This window comes from Tympanuchus pallidicinctus, unplaced genomic scaffold (genome assembly GCF_026119805.1).
Source record: "Tympanuchus pallidicinctus isolate F22 unplaced genomic scaffold, pur_lepc_1.0 scaffold26, whole genome shotgun sequence".
Classification (NCBI taxonomy): domain Eukaryota; kingdom Metazoa; phylum Chordata; class Aves; order Galliformes; family Phasianidae; genus Tympanuchus; species Tympanuchus pallidicinctus.
In genome coordinates, this window is record NW_026294743.1 from 2,278,576 (window position 1) to 2,294,627 (window position 16,052).

General features: G+C 35.6%; 1 protein-coding gene across 4 annotated transcripts in view; it reads left to right on the forward strand.

Annotated features, from left to right (window-relative positions):
- TTC29 (tetratricopeptide repeat domain 29) overlaps positions 1 to 16,052 on the forward strand; it is a 356,916-nt gene that overhangs the window by 254,545 nt on the left and 86,319 nt on the right. For all 4 annotated transcript variants that reach the window (XM_052690222.1, XM_052690223.1, XM_052690225.1 and 1 more), the window contains 2 exons: positions 3,138 to 3,361; positions 13,371 to 13,556. In XM_052690222.1, coding sequence (XP_052546182.1) covers positions 3,138 to 3,361; positions 13,371 to 13,556 — 410 coding nt within the window. The remainder of the gene's footprint in view (positions 1 to 3,137; positions 3,362 to 13,370; positions 13,557 to 16,052) is intronic.

Here is a 16,052-nt window from a genome sequence, read left to right on the forward strand (position 1 = left end):
CTAAAATCGGGTGGGTGCGATAAAGTAAACTTCTCTATTTCTTAATATATCGTAATTAGTGTAAAAAATAGAAAGCCAAAAGGTTTAGCATAACCTGGTTTATTAATGCAGAGGAAACGTAAAGCTAACAGCTGGACTTTATAAAATAAATCATGGACATCTAATTAGGTATCTGTTTTTGATATTGATATCAAGAATAAAGTTATCTGCAGCAATGTATCTCACTTCACATGCTGTGTGATATTATAGGAAAAGATATGAAAAGCATGTTGATTATTGACAATGCATGGTTTATTTCAAGGTACCATGAAAAGTTCTTCTTGACCTTTGCTTCTGTCACCTGCACCACTCTGGCTAAAAGCGCTGCTTTCTGGAGAGGATTTTTGTCTGGAATCACTGAGAGAACTGAAACAAATTCAGAATTGGTTACTGTGCCAAACTCTCATTTAGGAGGTTTCACCCGTAACATTCATCCCCATATCATTCGTTTCTGCCCTTTCTCTATACTTTCTGTATTATCAGTCACATCTTATGTCCTAAACTTCTTAAAGGAAACAAATGTACTATTTTGCTTTTTGGATATCAGGAAACGCTCCTTTACTGAAAAGGTTGTTAAGCACTGGAATGGTCTCCCCAGGGAGGTGGTTGAGTCACCATCCCTGGATGTGTTTAAAAACTGTTTGGATGTGGTGCTCAGGGACAGGATTTAGTGCTGGGTTAGAGGTAGCATGGTCAGGTTGTTATTGGACTTGATAATCTTTAAGGTCTTTTCTAATCTGAGCAATTCTATGATTCTATAACTTTGGGAAACAGCTTACATCCTTGTGCCTCCAAAATCTGAGTGGTTATACAGTAGTAGATAGTCTCATTGCTTGTGTGTTGCCAATCCAGTCCTCATTATCTAAGAATAAATGCATTCCATACATTTGGCATCTTAACTACTATCTGAATCTCTTTATTAATTGGCATGGGCTTGTATTAAAAGAATAGTAAAACTAATTTTTAGGACAGACTTATATTCCAGCATTTTTGTTTGTTTGTTTTCTTCTATTCATTTGATGATAACACTGTCTTTTACAGAAAATGTGCTTTGATATCAGGTAAAATGCACAGATTTTCTGTTGATTCAAAATATTGGTACTGGGTATTAAGAGCTAAAAATGAGCATACCAATATTTTATTTATTACGTATATGTATATTTTTAATATATGAATGAATATTAATACATTAATATATATATATGAATAATAATTTATTAATATATTTAAGCAGCTAATTACTTCTTTACTTCTAGCACATACAGTCATCTAAGACATGTACACATATGTAATGTACAGACCACAGTAGGTAGATAAATACAGATGTGCAGATCTGTATACAGTCTTTATTCCATTGTTGTGAAATCCTATTACTGGAAGATTTGGTTCTCATCCTTTGAAAGGTGGTGGAAATTTTTTGCTTAAAAGTCGTCTTCATTTCTATAAATGGTTAAATAGAAATTTAAAAAGAATAAATCTTACATATAAAAAGTAAAGAATAAATTGCACCATATGAATATAACTACACAGTATTTTGAGGCTGCATACTGTGAACGTGGGATGTACCAGAAATATTTTGGCCCACTGAAGTATGGATGTTAATATATTTCTCTTCTCAGTTTTTGAAGATAAATGTTGCAAATGTTTTCTGGTAAGGAACAGTTATGTGTTTTCTTTTATATGTATGAATAGTATGTGTTTTTAATCTTAACAAAACATACACACAAATAAATTCAGAACTGAGAACTGTATTTTAAGTACTCACGTATCTTTTAGAGTTGTGTAATGTTTTTGTTTTGAGTTCTGCTACAGGAGTGTAAGAAATACATATGCTGGATTAATGTGAATCTACATAGTAATTAGTAGATTTCTTTTAATGGTACTGAACATGAAATAATGCAGAGTATTTACTTATCATGTCTCATGTTACTCTTTCCTTTATTGATATCTAGTTAAGACATTTTTATATGAATTCCATTTTAAAAAGCTACAGTAGCTCTTTGTAGGCTAGGACAATTGGTCTCATTGGGGTATTGTTCAGTGTGAGATCATCTGAATTTCTTGCATACTGTGTAAATCTCAGTTTTCAAAATTCCATATTTATTTTATAGCCGCTGAGAATTTGTACTTAAATAGAATCTCATCTAAAAAGACAGTTTGGGAAACATATTGAAAACTTGAATGGAATCTGCGAAATAAAATTACCATATCTAGGCCCCTGTCATTTCACTGGGACAAGGATTTGTTTTCTCAAACTGGAGACCTACTTCTGCAGACATTTAGATCTGTACTTCAGTGATGCAGGTGGTCCCATTGGACTCATAGCTTTCTCCAGGATGGGACACAGTAATTGTTTCATGCCACATAAAAGAAATGTTTGGATTATTTCCATAAATAATACCTAAAAAGACGTATTACCTCTTGAGACTATTTCATTATGCAATTTTTTGATATGTATATTTTATCAGAATTTATGAATGGGATAACTTGGATATAAATTCATCATTGCATCCTTTGATTTTAAAATTAGGGAGTAAACCAGTCCCAGCCGAAATTCTATGCTAAAAAGAAAAATAATATCTAATGATTATGTTTCTGGCATAGCATTTGTTTGACATTTTAAACCAAGGCATTATATCCTACAGCAAAACTATTTAACATACACTTTTTTTTTTTCTTTTTAACGTGTGGAATCTGCTACATTTTTCCCTGTGCGCTGTTTTAAAGCAAACTAAGAGTTTATTGTGTTTTCATAAACTAATGAAAACATGTATTTTTCCCATCAGTCAGCATTTTTTTAATTTTTTTTTAATTATTCTTATTTTTTTTTACCAGTACCAGCTGAAGGATACCAGTACATTTTGAGCATGTTTGCAAAGTATAATTGGGTGTTTCTTTAATACCAAGTTCACTTCCCGAGGGGGGGATATTTGTAATTGTGTTTTGGCAGAATGCTTTTTGAGAAGAGGAAAGAAAAAAACGTTCCCTGCTGGTGATCTGCAGAGATCTGGTCTTGAAAGCTGTATCTGTACTTATTTGGTAAGGTGGAGAAGAGAATATGGGTTTAAAGGCTTAAAATCCGTCCTTCTTATTCCCAGTAACAGGAATTCATACAAGAAGAACATCTGCATAGACATGCTGCGACAGGGTTATCACAAGTCCTTCTCCGAGCTCTTCACTCTGATACAGAAGTGGAATGCCTTGAGGGAGGCTGCAGGGCCTGGGTCAGCCATATGGCAGCGGCAGTCCCTGGAGGAGCAGCCTGATAAGCTGGATCAGCTTTACCACTTCCTGACCAGGGCTGAGGCAGCCCAGCGAGCAGGTAAATGGGGGGATTGTGGGTAGCAGAGCAGCGGGAGCCGCAGCCGCGAATGCCTGGGGGAAGCTTCCAAATTGTTTCATGTATGAATTTGAAACGTTACTGCATCTTAGCACATTTCAGCCTTAGTCGACTAAGCTGTATTTATAGAATAAATGATTAGGAGCTGCAGATATCGGGAGAGGGGGGGAAAAAAAAAGCGAAAACGTGTGGAGTGCGTTATAATATCATTAGAAATGTTTTGTGTATTTATAGCTTTGATAACATCTCAAACATTTTCTCGTAACTTCATTATTTATTGTTTTTCTTTCTGTGTTGATTTGACTAGCCGGTTTTGTATTAGAAAAAAAATTAATAGGTGAAACGCTGCTTCTCACAGTAATAGTTGTATAAATTTGATTTTATTAAATAATCTGTCTGCTAACTGTTTGGATTTGTGACTGACCTTAAAAAGACTGTGAACGTGTCAAATAAAATACATCACGTAGCTGTAACATGTCACCTGTGAATTACTAGATATTAGTGAAGACGTAACTCCAAATTACTGTATTTTCTCTATTGCCTACTGTTTACTAAGCACTCTTCTTTATCATTTTGTTTGACTATAAATAGTGATATAACTTACTTTGTCTTTCTCCTTTGGAATAATTGAAGGGAAGGAAGCAGGTAAAACTACAGTCCTGTCTCACAGCAGAGCTGATTTCATTATATCTTGCTTGTTTCAAGTAGTGTTTTCATCATTACAAAGAGAAAAATCTAAAATAAAGCTTGAGAGTTTGAGACTCAAGCTTTCTTACTGAAACTTTGAACGCTTCGTTTTAAAAGGGAACAGCAATAACAAAAACTTTCAGCACTAAAAAACAAAACAAAAAAAAACCAAAAACAAACAAACAAACAAACAAAAAATCCTGTTCATTTAAAATGTTTATGTTTACTTTAAAGCCAAAATATATATTTATTTAATTGGCTGTAATCCTAGGCAGGAAGTCTAACCAGTCCATTATGGAAAAGTATCTTCAGATTTTTCTGAGTATGATTAAAGCCTGAACAGGCACCTCTGTAGTTTGCAGAAGTATGAAAGAGACATTTTACACTGAGACTACCTTGATACACATAAGCATTCTGCCTTTGTGCTAGTGTTCAAAAGTAGTGGGTATGGAATATCTGGATGAGCATGCTTCCTGAAGCTGCTTGAGGGGAGAATACTTTGCTCTCCTTCTGTGCAAGATTTTCTCTAGCGTTGCTAACTGGTACATGCCAATAGATTTGGCAAGTATCCTCCCAGAGAAGTAAATTCAGGTTCTGCCCAGTGAAAGGCAGAGGCCTTTCTCTCAGTGAACTTGGCATTCATTGCATGCTGGGTTCCATGAGAGACAGGATGCTGCCAATTGACTGACTGATGGAGTCTTGCCTCTAGAAGGGAGTATCTCCAAATTTTACCTGCTGACGTTGGTTAAAATGAAGGCTAAGTAATGAGAACCTGCCAGCAGACCTGACAAATGTTTAAGCAGCAAATCATTAATGAATTCTTTGATTGTGGAATGGTGAGAGTTCTGATTTTTTTCAGTATATACCTTGGCACAAATCTGCATTTCATGTGAGGCCAGAGCTATGGCACATGAGGGGATGGATGTTGATTCATACTGCAGATGTTACAGCTAGTAGTGATGCAAATATAACGTATGAATTACACAGCTCATCAAATACTAATTCTGGAGTTCCACTAATCCTGTTTCTCTCTGATTCTAATCAAATTGCTCGGAGCTCTGGCTTATGATCTTACGACAACTCCAGTTGAAAACATTTTAAAACTGTACCACAGTTCAGTTCATCCTTCAGCTGGAATTTACTGCAGTGTAGCAGTTGCAACAGCAGCTGACCTGTGTTTGCTCCTCAGCCACCACAATTCAAGCCAAATATGGCTTAAAATGCTTTAAGTAATATTTGTGGCAGTGAGGTGTGAGACTTCTGCAGTAACATTATACTGAAAATTTACCTGTCTCAGATACAGCATCCCAAGCTACAGTTGTGGTGAAAAAGAACAGCAAGTATGACAAAAAACTTTATGATTTGTAATTTTTTTATTAATTTAAACTTCATGGGAGGATTGTTTTTGAAGTGGAAGTGGCAAAACAAAAATGAAACATAGCTTATCTTAGTAAAAAGTTTTCCCATTTGTTCTTTAGTTTTTTCACCTGATATTTTGATGCCTCACAGTGTAGCTGTCTCAGTGTGAATTTCAATTAGATCTGCTGCCCTTAAGTTCAGCATTTTAGAGCTCTTAGCAAAGTGCAGATAGAAAGTTAGGCATTCATTCATCCACTTTACATACTTATTGGTGGAATATGTTTATGTTTTCTTTTCCTGACTGATTGCAATTATTGATGCTACGATGTTGCAAGTAAATTGTTTGCTTGGACTGAATTAATCAAAGCAGCCCATTATGATGTGGAGGCTAATATCAAAGAGCAATTAATTTAATTACTTCTACATTTGAAAATCGCGATTGTTTACCAGTGTTTTTTTATACAAACTGTTTACCTTCAAATATACCATTGAGCATTCTCTCAGTTCTTGTTTCTAATGGAACATTTCAATGGAACTTCGAATCATACAGCAGTCCTTCTTTTAGGCTGGTATTATACTGCTTGCAAAATCTGTTTTTCTAACTTCATCTCATTGCCATTGCATTTGAATACTTTCCAAGTATTTAAAAATAAAAAGCTAACAGTAATCTCTGCATCTTCTCAAAAAAAATAAAAAAGTCAAAAAGCTGATGGTTGTTCTGCCTTAAGTACAGCATTATTTTAAAAAAGAAAAAAAAAATGGAAAGTATTTGGCAGAAATATTGATGATACTTGTTGAATGCATTCTTCTTTGGTCTTCCTTGATGCAAGCAATGTAAATGTTTTGGACATCAGAATACAGTTGTTTCCAATTATTCTTTGAACTTCCTTCACTATCATGCACTAGTCTTTCTTTCTAGTAGTTTTGATATCAGTAGCTTAAAAATTAAAAAATGATATACCTGTTTAAATAAGTGTAAGTAAGTATACTTTTAGGATGTTTTAAAGAACTCAGGATATATGCCAAAGTAGTCTACATAGCTTGGCATTAGTTGTATAATATGATAATGTTGTATACCTTGATAAATGTTGCCTTTTTCAATAAGAAAAATATATATCTTGAGGCTGTTGAATTGAATGCCCTGTTGCCAGACTAATTTCACCGAAAGGTATAATTGTCCTTGGGATTGATGTTGTAATCCCTTTGAAGAAGCAGAGCTCCCTAGCACCCATTCAGTACTTTTCTGTGTGTTAGCAAGAGGAAGTGTTGGAAACCACAGTCCCATTCCAGACTGACAGTGAGAACTGCTGACTGAAAATCTTTGGCTGCTGACATCCTTAGAACAAACGATGTCCATACCCTGCATAGGCACAGCTAAATAGGGTTAATTTTGCGTCTATTTTGTTTGTCTAAGACCCCAGATAAAATTTGGCTCTTTATCTGTGTGCATTTGGGTGGGTCATAGGGAAAAGTAGTAACAAAGGAAAAATACCCAAGTCCTTTGCTTACCTTTTGGAATTTTTTAACACCCAGATTAATGTATGCCTGGGAGAACAGCTTATTATAATGATGGATGTTGCTGTTCCTCAGACAAAAATACTTACAATAGCTTTTATGTGTTCTTTGCATGCATTTTACCATGAGAGTATAACTGATTCTTTAAATTGTTACCTGGCTGCTACTGTCTGCCTTATTGTTTTAAAATGCATTGCTAATTTGGTTTTTGGATCTATATGCTCATTGGGTGAAGCCAGTTCTTTGAATTATCTCCTCAAATTATTGTATAGCTCTAGTTTTGTAAGTTGGTTAGCACTGAGCCTACAAGAAGAACAGCAGTACATGGATTGTACCATAAAGCATCAATCTGGTATTTCAGAGGGAGGTCAGTTCCTTGGATTGCATCTGAATTGCTTATTGAATGGAGATGTGAACCCAAACTGAATCCTTACCTGTGCTGTAATGTAAACCACAAAGACCCTGTGATCAGTGCTTGCTAGAGTGGTTGGTTACCTGTATTGCATTCTCCTTCCAGACAACGCAAGTCGAGGTACAACTCAAGAATTCTTTAAGGAAAATACCTCTCAGCCACTGACTTTACTTTGCTGGAGCAGGGGAGACAAACCAGGGGAAGTCACGCTGTTCAGTAGCTGCAGTGAGTCAGTCAGTAGCAGGTGACTCTGTTCCCTGTGTCAGAACCAGTGCATTGAGCTAATATTCAGTGAACATGCTTTCCAAGGGGCAAGACACAGCTTGTTAGCTGATCACTGGGGCAGCTGGTGGAGAGTTGGCATTATGACCCAGGAGCTGTTGCTTTTCTTAGACCCTGTGCAACCTTTGTGATATGCCAAATGCTAAATCTGTGCAAGTGCTACAGGCTGCTGACCCTTTTTCTAGAGAATATCAGAGACAAAGAATTAGAAGGAAGTGCTAACTTAGCTTTTTTTTTCTTCAGTACAGAGCAAACTTTTGTCAGTGTGAATTAGTATTTGTTCTCATTGCAAAAGGTACTTTATAAACTACATGAAGAAGCATGAATCACATTTGGTGAGAACATTTGGTGCGTTAACACTAGAAAATCTTTCTGTGTTTGAGGTACTGAAGGTCAAAAAATGAATTTAGCATTTTATGGGGAAAAACTTTTCTATAAGATTTCACTTATGCCTTAGGCTCGACTAGAAAAAAATGTGATAACCTTATTGCCCATGTTATGTTGAGGGGGAAAGAAAAGAAAGAAGGAAAGGTAAACATACCAAAAGTTCATTCAATATTTTCTAGGAGGAGCTAATTTTTGTTTGGTTTTGAGGGAACAGGCGAAGGAATGCTTTTGTTTTCTGAAGCGGGCTTGTTCTTCTCTACTTTATGCTGTTCACAGGAAAAAAAAATGTAGTAGTTGCTAGAGAACAATGGAGTGACTAGCTATAATTTATTATTATTAACTTTTAGAAGTGAAAGGATTCTTCCCTGGAATGATGCCAAGACTTCTCAAAATGTAGCCAGCTGGCTTCAACAGAAGTTGCATTTCTGTGTTTTAAATTGTGCCTCATTGCCTCTAACAGAAGTAGTATGTTCTTATTTTGGGCTTGGAGTTCCCCATTGGTGTCACAAGTGACCAGTTGAATTGCCTTGCGTTACTGTTACTAGAGAAGTTTATCCATATATGGCAAATGTGTATCCAGCTAATTTCTTAGCACCTTTGCATAGATTGTACTTTGAATATATTCTGTTTGTGTGCTTAGCGATGGAGGTAAGTTGTTCACCCTGTTTGCCCTGCTACCTAATAATTTGATTGTGTCCATGCTACTCCATAGTGCACTTTCTTCATTTGCATTTGTGTATATTAGCTCAGTGAGTGCAGCTTATGGCTAAGCTTTTTGGGAAAAGGTTCCTAGCTGCAAGTGGTTGTCCTTAGCAAGCAGATGGGACTGACTCTTTGCTGTGTATGAATTGAGGTAGAAATAAACTGACTGCAGCGTGATTCTTTTCCTGTTGATGCTCCTTATTGGCTCAACAGCCTTCATCCTGTATGTTTCTGAATGTGAACTCTTCATGACATCAGCTGTCTTCTTGCTACTGAGCCCCCGGTATTGATCTCTCAGGCAAGAGAAAAATGAAACTTCCAGTACTAATGGTGTCTCATTCTGACATAAAAAATGACTCCTAGTGACTCCAGTGATCTTAAGGCACTCCTTGATATGTCTTCAAGGATGAGTGGTCAGCTATAATTCAGCCATACTCGCTAAAAACAAGTAACTGAACTGGAAGATGAGTGTTACCAGCTGTTGAAAAGTTTCCACATGGCCTTTGCCTGGCAGGAACAAAGGACTGACTGGTAATCCCTTCAGTAGAAAATATTTGGACAGAGATAGATGTTGAAAAATTTCTTTCTGATACCTGTATTTTAAAGGTGAGGTTCTGAAGTGCAAGTTTTGTTTTCTGTTAACAAGAACAGTGTTTTTTTCTTCAGGGAAAATACCAAACCAGGATCTCTTCAGGATGTTGTTTTCATCTCCTCTCTAATACTCACTCTGGTACTTCTTTTCCTTTCTTTTACTACATTCTGTCAAAAAGCAGATGATACAGCCGTGGCAGCAGTAGTACTTAACTCCTAAATCATTTGGGATTGGCATACCCAGCCTCCGCCTCTCTGTCCCTGAGCTTTGCACTATTCAGTTGATGAATAGCTGAACACCAGTGTGCAGGCCACAAACCTGAATTACCCTCTGCTCCATGCATGCCTTTGCTTGCCAGATGTTCCTGATGACAGTCCAAGTACAAACCAGTGTTTTACTCAGTGCACTGATCCAAGGCCTATGGCTTTAGCATAACATGGAGAGAGTCTATGTGACTGTTGAGATGCACATGAAGAGATTCTGATGCAGAGCAGGAAACCCTATATGTGCGTAACATATGGGGTGTTATGCTTAAACTCAAGTGGAAGGGATTTTCTTAAATCTTTTCAGCAGAAAGACCTCAGTAAAACTTGATAGAAATACTTTCCTTAAGTACATACCCATTTTTCCACTGTACAGGATGATGAAAGTAAAATATTTTGAAAAGTCCAAATCAAATAAAACAAAATAAGCCAATTTTCTGTATTTTATGTTTTGTTGTAAAAACATTTTTGAAAGTGCAAAATAAGTACTACAATATAACATGGCAATTCTTGTTTATTAAAAACTAAGAAAAAAAGCACAAACAAATGCTTAAGTGAACAGAATTCATATGAAATATTGCTGCCTTAAATTTGGTAATTTGACATTGAAAAAACCCGCATTTTATATTGGATAATTGCACATAAGATGTGTTCCCTGTCCCATTTCAACCACAGAGTATCAAGCTTCACTGTCATCTGCTCCATTGAGTTCTGTTTGTTCTACTTAGCTGCCATTTTGGGTAGCCATTATGCTCATCTTTGCAGCATTATTTTAATCCTGTATCCTAAATATTCTGGGAAATCTGAATTCAGCTTCCATTGGTTTTGGAGTAAAAGTACTTTTTGAAATATTACTAGGAACAGCATTTGAACTTCTATCTCTATGCTTTCTTTTATTTTTCTCATTTTAAAACAAGAATTTCTCTTGCAGGAGCTGCTTCACAGTTGTGTGCGTCTCAGACTTTTCTTTCTATTCATTTGGTATTGTATTCCAGTGGTGTCATTCTCTCTGTGATAGGTGATATTTTATATATATATGTGTATATAATTTTTTAACATATCATTGGAAGATACTTAAAGATTTCTCCACATGTATTCTATTAACAGATGTAGAGAATTTTCTGTAAAAAATCAGAGAGGTCAAAACTTTATTGACAGGAGTACCTATGGGAGACTTTATAGAAGATTGTGTTTATCTATTCTAATATTTTTCTTCTCCGGAGGAGATGAAAGTTCACTTTCACTAAATCTGACATGCTGGCTATACCTCTGTCAGAATAATATCAATGGATTTCTTGATTTGTAAGTCAGAGAGACTTTGAATCCCAAAGAGAATATGACTTTTAAACATCTGTCTTTGGGGTTTGTTTTATTGTGACTCCAGCGTACCTGGTCAGCCACTGTCCAGGACTAATACGGAGAAATGGTTGTCTCTGTGCACCTCTCATTGTTATTCACCAGCAGGGTAGTCATCGGAGGGTCACGTTACAGTTCATTCAATCAAGCCGTGGCTGTAGCAATAGCCCGCCTCAGGTCGGTACCATCTCTTGAGATTTGTAGGGCGCTACCAGAAGTGATCTGCATAATGTCCTGTAGCATTAGTGCCTTGATACTTTGTAGCAAATATTTCAAAGGCAACAAAGCTTCTTTCCCAATGACAATCCCATTCTCTTTCCTCTTACTGCCCTGTTGCAACTATTTGCGTATACCTGCTAACTTCTAAGTTCATGTTCACTCAGCTGTAAACAACACCTAATGTGTATTATTACCTTAGATTCAGTTATTGAACAAATTTTGTTTTCATATTTCTTTTTTTGTGTGGTTATTTGATTCATTGCTTGTAATCGTGGTGGGAACCTCTGCTTTCTACATTTGAGATAATCTTCAAAAGTGTTCTTTTATGCTGCAACAGATGTTTAAGTTGGGCTGAAATAAATCATAGCCAAGCATATCTGCTTGATACTGCCTAGATAAACAGTGGCTATATCTGAATTGGTTGTATTGGGCAGACTAATGAGGGATTTATATTACTTTCCCTAAGAATATGTATAATTCAAAATTTTGAGATAGAACACACTGGAGCAGAGATGTGTGGTTTAGAGATGCAAGCGAAGTACTTTTTTGAGTAATTGCTGCTTTTTATTCTAAACAATGCTAGTGACTCATAAATGACATAATTTATAGTCAGAAATTAGTCCTGTTTGGAAGTTGGATTTTCCCCAAATCTTCTCAGAGATAAAATAAGAAAGAAAGAAAGAAGGGAAGAAAGGAAGAAAGTAAGGAAATTTAATGGCATCCTTTTATCAAAGTGTTTTGATACAGTATCACAGTTATAAAATACTTAGAAAAGATCTGAGCTTCGAGTGAGAGCTGTGTTGAAATTAGGTGCCTTTTTCTGTGTTGATTTCTGTGTTGTTCCATATCATGTGTAAGAGAGCTTTTTTCCTTTCTTTTCTCTTTTTTCTCTTTTGTTGAGCAAAGCTTAGAAATTGCAGAACTACTGAAAGCAGAGCTGCTCTGTTCACACATCTGGCTTATCCAAACATTCTTTTACCTGCTGCAGCACTTCAGTTCTTAACTCCTTCTTTACCCAACTATATGAAAATTGTTTTAAGAGCATGCTATTTGGCTTATTCTCATTTCACAGCCACAAACAAAGTAGGAAATCATAATTATTTGTATTCTCAACTAACATAAGCAGAGTTTGGAAATAAAATTAATTTAGTTTTGCCAGTGGTAAATTTAGCTTCCAAATCTATAGATTCTTGGTGCACTTTTTTTATCTCATAGGTTCTTTGTCATCGTGTAGGGAATATATTTTTCAAACAACCCTAGAGAGAAGCAGTATGACAAGTAGTTAGGCGAGTTTTAGATCTCTAATCCAAATTAATAGGGTTTTTTAATAACCTCTTGTGTTTTTGTGCATGTTCTTTTTTTAATGTGCTCTTGTGACAGAGGCAATTTATATAGACAATCTCATTCAGTAATTTTGAATTGTGAATAATGCATTTCGTAATGCTACTTAGAATTGGGATTTGCAGTGTTTCTATAAATATTAGGGATGGTGTGTACTCATTTAGCTAGCTGATGAGACATACAAAGTGCCAACTGAATATGTTTTTTCTTCAGATCCTAAAGGAGATCTAAGACTTTAAGCCCCCCTGCTTCCCAGGTTTGTTCTGAGCTCAGTACCTTGGTGGGCTTTTTATGCCAAAAGTTAAAATTTCAGTTGATCCTTAATATGTAAGAGTGTTAAGGTATTAAAAAACAATAACGTAGATGGAAAACTGAAAGCATTTCTTATTAGCGTTACTTTAAATGTTTTCAATGATGTAAAATTAATGGGTGGTGCTTGCAGGGTGTTCTCTTTGGTTCTTTGTCTCCATCATAAGTTGCTACCTTAGATCTGTTTTGAAAGCTCCCGGTGTCTTTGAGGTCTCACTGGTTCAAATACTTCTCCAGTAGAGACTGAATGCGTAAGGGTTTTTGCTCGCTCTGCTTCTGTCTTTCAACCTGTTGATATCTTATAGAGGCTCTTTGTGTTTTATTGATTGAAGTTTTGGTTTTGTACACAAAAATAATAGCAAATTGTTTATATAGATCAAGTTTTCATTTATGCCTGATTTGTAGGTTATCATTTTCTCCTTACATTTCCTTGAATATGTAGGAGAACTTGATAGTGTTTGGCTTCTGGGTAAATTAATAGCCCTTCATTTTCATTATATGGCTATTGCTGTAAGATTTGTGAAAGCTGATGAAAATTAGCATTTTCACTATTATTTGTTTTTAAAGGGAACTCTGAGGAAGTTTATGATAACCAGCTTAACGTGGCCTACTGCTTCGACGACTCTGAGGAGAAACAGTTAAGGAATTACTTTTATGAACAATGCTTTAACACTGCTCAACTAATAAAAACTGATGGTGGGAAAAGACAAGCGCAAGCACATGCGTATATGGGCCTTATCAATGAGGAACAAGGTGAGTCACTGTGGTCATAATGCTACATTGCATCAGCATTGAGACAGTCATATTTTGTAACCAATATTTTGTTACAGGGCACTTAATCTCAGTGTAAATTTGTTTGGAGCTGTAATTTATAAGAAGTTTCAAAGCTTTTGCAATTGTAGTTTCTGGAGCAGCAAATACAAAGATAATAAAGTCTATGATTATTCATAGACCTGTTTCCTTTGCTAACTTTCCATCTACAGCCAGTAGAAAAGCAAAATGTAACTTTAAAGGAAGCATTCTTTTTCCACAAAGGTTCTTTTTGTTCAACCTTGTGTCTTTTTGCTAGCTTTTGTCAGGAGACCGATAATGCTGCTTCAAACCACAAATCATTGCCATAGTGTTGTTTGGTTCCCCTTAAATTCCATTTCCCCATATGTCTCTGTCCTATAAATAATTTGTTTATATATAATATTAGATATTAATTGATGTAACTGTTTGCCTTATTTTACATGCTTTTTTAAAAATAGATTACCTTTCGTGGCAGACAGCTTTGGTTGTGTACAGCAGGGTATACATGAGAAAGATTTTCCTACATTTCTATCAAATCTTCTCATTTTGTGGGAAGCGAATCAGTGAGTGAGCCCCAAGTAGCTGAATAAAATGTTCCAGTTCTAGTTCCTCAGTGTACTGAACTGCTGACCACTTATTCAAATATGTGACTTACATGGCCATTATGTTCTTGTTTATAAGTTTTACCTTTTGTGGTTGACTTCTCAGCTAGAATGGCTTTTCTCAGGGAAAAAAACATAGATTAAGAGAAACTGAAATGTTGTGTGAAAATAAGGCGACTCTATTAACTTGATAGAAAAATAAAAATAAAAATAAAACCTGACAAAATGGTTACATTTTGAACAATGGCCTCATTTTCCAGCAAAAGCCTGGACATGAAGCATGAACTGCAACCTCTTTGTTGTTGTTGGAAAGCCTTTGACATGACTTTTTCCCCCATTTTCCCTTAAAGCTAAAAAATCCCACCTTACTCAGTATTTCCTTGTGTCATTCGCACTGTTTTCTTTTGAACCTGTAATATTTTTTTTGCCTGCCACAACCAGAGCTCAACTGAGTTTTAAAATTTGAATTCATGCACCAGTAACAGATAAAGTAGCATTTCTTTTCTTACAAATATTATTACTATTGTATGAATATTTGTGTTTCCGAGTATGATGTTTTATTCTGACACTGAACTAATGATAACTCATGTTTACATAGGACTTCCCAACCAATTTGTCCTCACATAACAGTAATTACAGGTGAACTGTGCTTCCTTAATGCTTTACAAGCAAGTTATGGCAGTGAGAAAAACTTCACTAACTTAAATATAAGTTTGTTCTGTTGACATTTACTCTTCATGTATTGGTTTTAGTTATTGTACATTTTCATGGTGGTTTTTTTTTTCCTAAAATTTTGGGAATACTCTGTTTGATTATTCATTCTAGCTTTATTCCAGGAATCTGGCGTCCCAGCAGATAACACTTGCTTAAAACCCAGCCAGTCATGACCAAGTCATTTTCATTTTGAGTGAAAAATGCTTAATTAGGTTATCTGATCCTCAATAGAATAAAACGATTGAAGTTGCTGGATTTATTGGTAACCTTTTCATCCCGTCCTTCAGTTACTGAAAAATAAAATGTTAAGAAGAAACATAAAAGCAAACATTCCTATCTATCTTCAAAGAATCATACTGATTGTGACTGGCACACACTGCCAACATTTTTTTCACTACTTCCTACTTTTATTATGTGTTAAGCAAAAGTTGTTGAATACTTAAATATCTTTAAGCCTTCAGTTCCATTGCAAAAGCGTAATAAGTAAAGTTATGCAGTATGCTTTGAGATGTTCAGTGGAGGAGAAATTTCATTTTCCTGCTGTAAAATATTAGAAACTTCTGGAAGAGAGGCTTCGTATTAACAGTGGTAAGGAGGAAGAAAACGAGTTGCATTCTTCTCTGGGTGGGGTAAAGCTCCAGTGAATCTGTAGGGTCTGTCCTTTGCAAATATTTTATTTCCTTAGAGACAGGTGAAAAAAAAATGAAGAAGCATGGAGTAGGCATAGAATTTGCTTTGAGGAATCCCAGAGAAAAAGACAGCAGATGTTTTCCTTGCACTTCATATTTGTGAAGAGTGAAAAATTAAATCTTAAGTTTGGACTGCTGAAAAAGTGTAAGAGCAGATGCTGAGTTGGGGTTTGTACAGGATTGAATAAAATTACATGAGTATTAATGGTTTAGAAGTAAAATTCTGAACGTGTTGCTTTTTATATTAAAACGAATAGATATTGCTTGTAAATTATATGACTTTTTTTTTTCTTCAGTTATTTATAGTGGTGTAATCTGATTTGACTGTGAACTGAGTGAGTGAGATGCCTGCTATCTATGGCGATATATACAAGAACAGATACATATTTGTAGAGGTGTATGTGTACATGAATATATGTATACAGGAATGTCTATGTATACATATATAGATG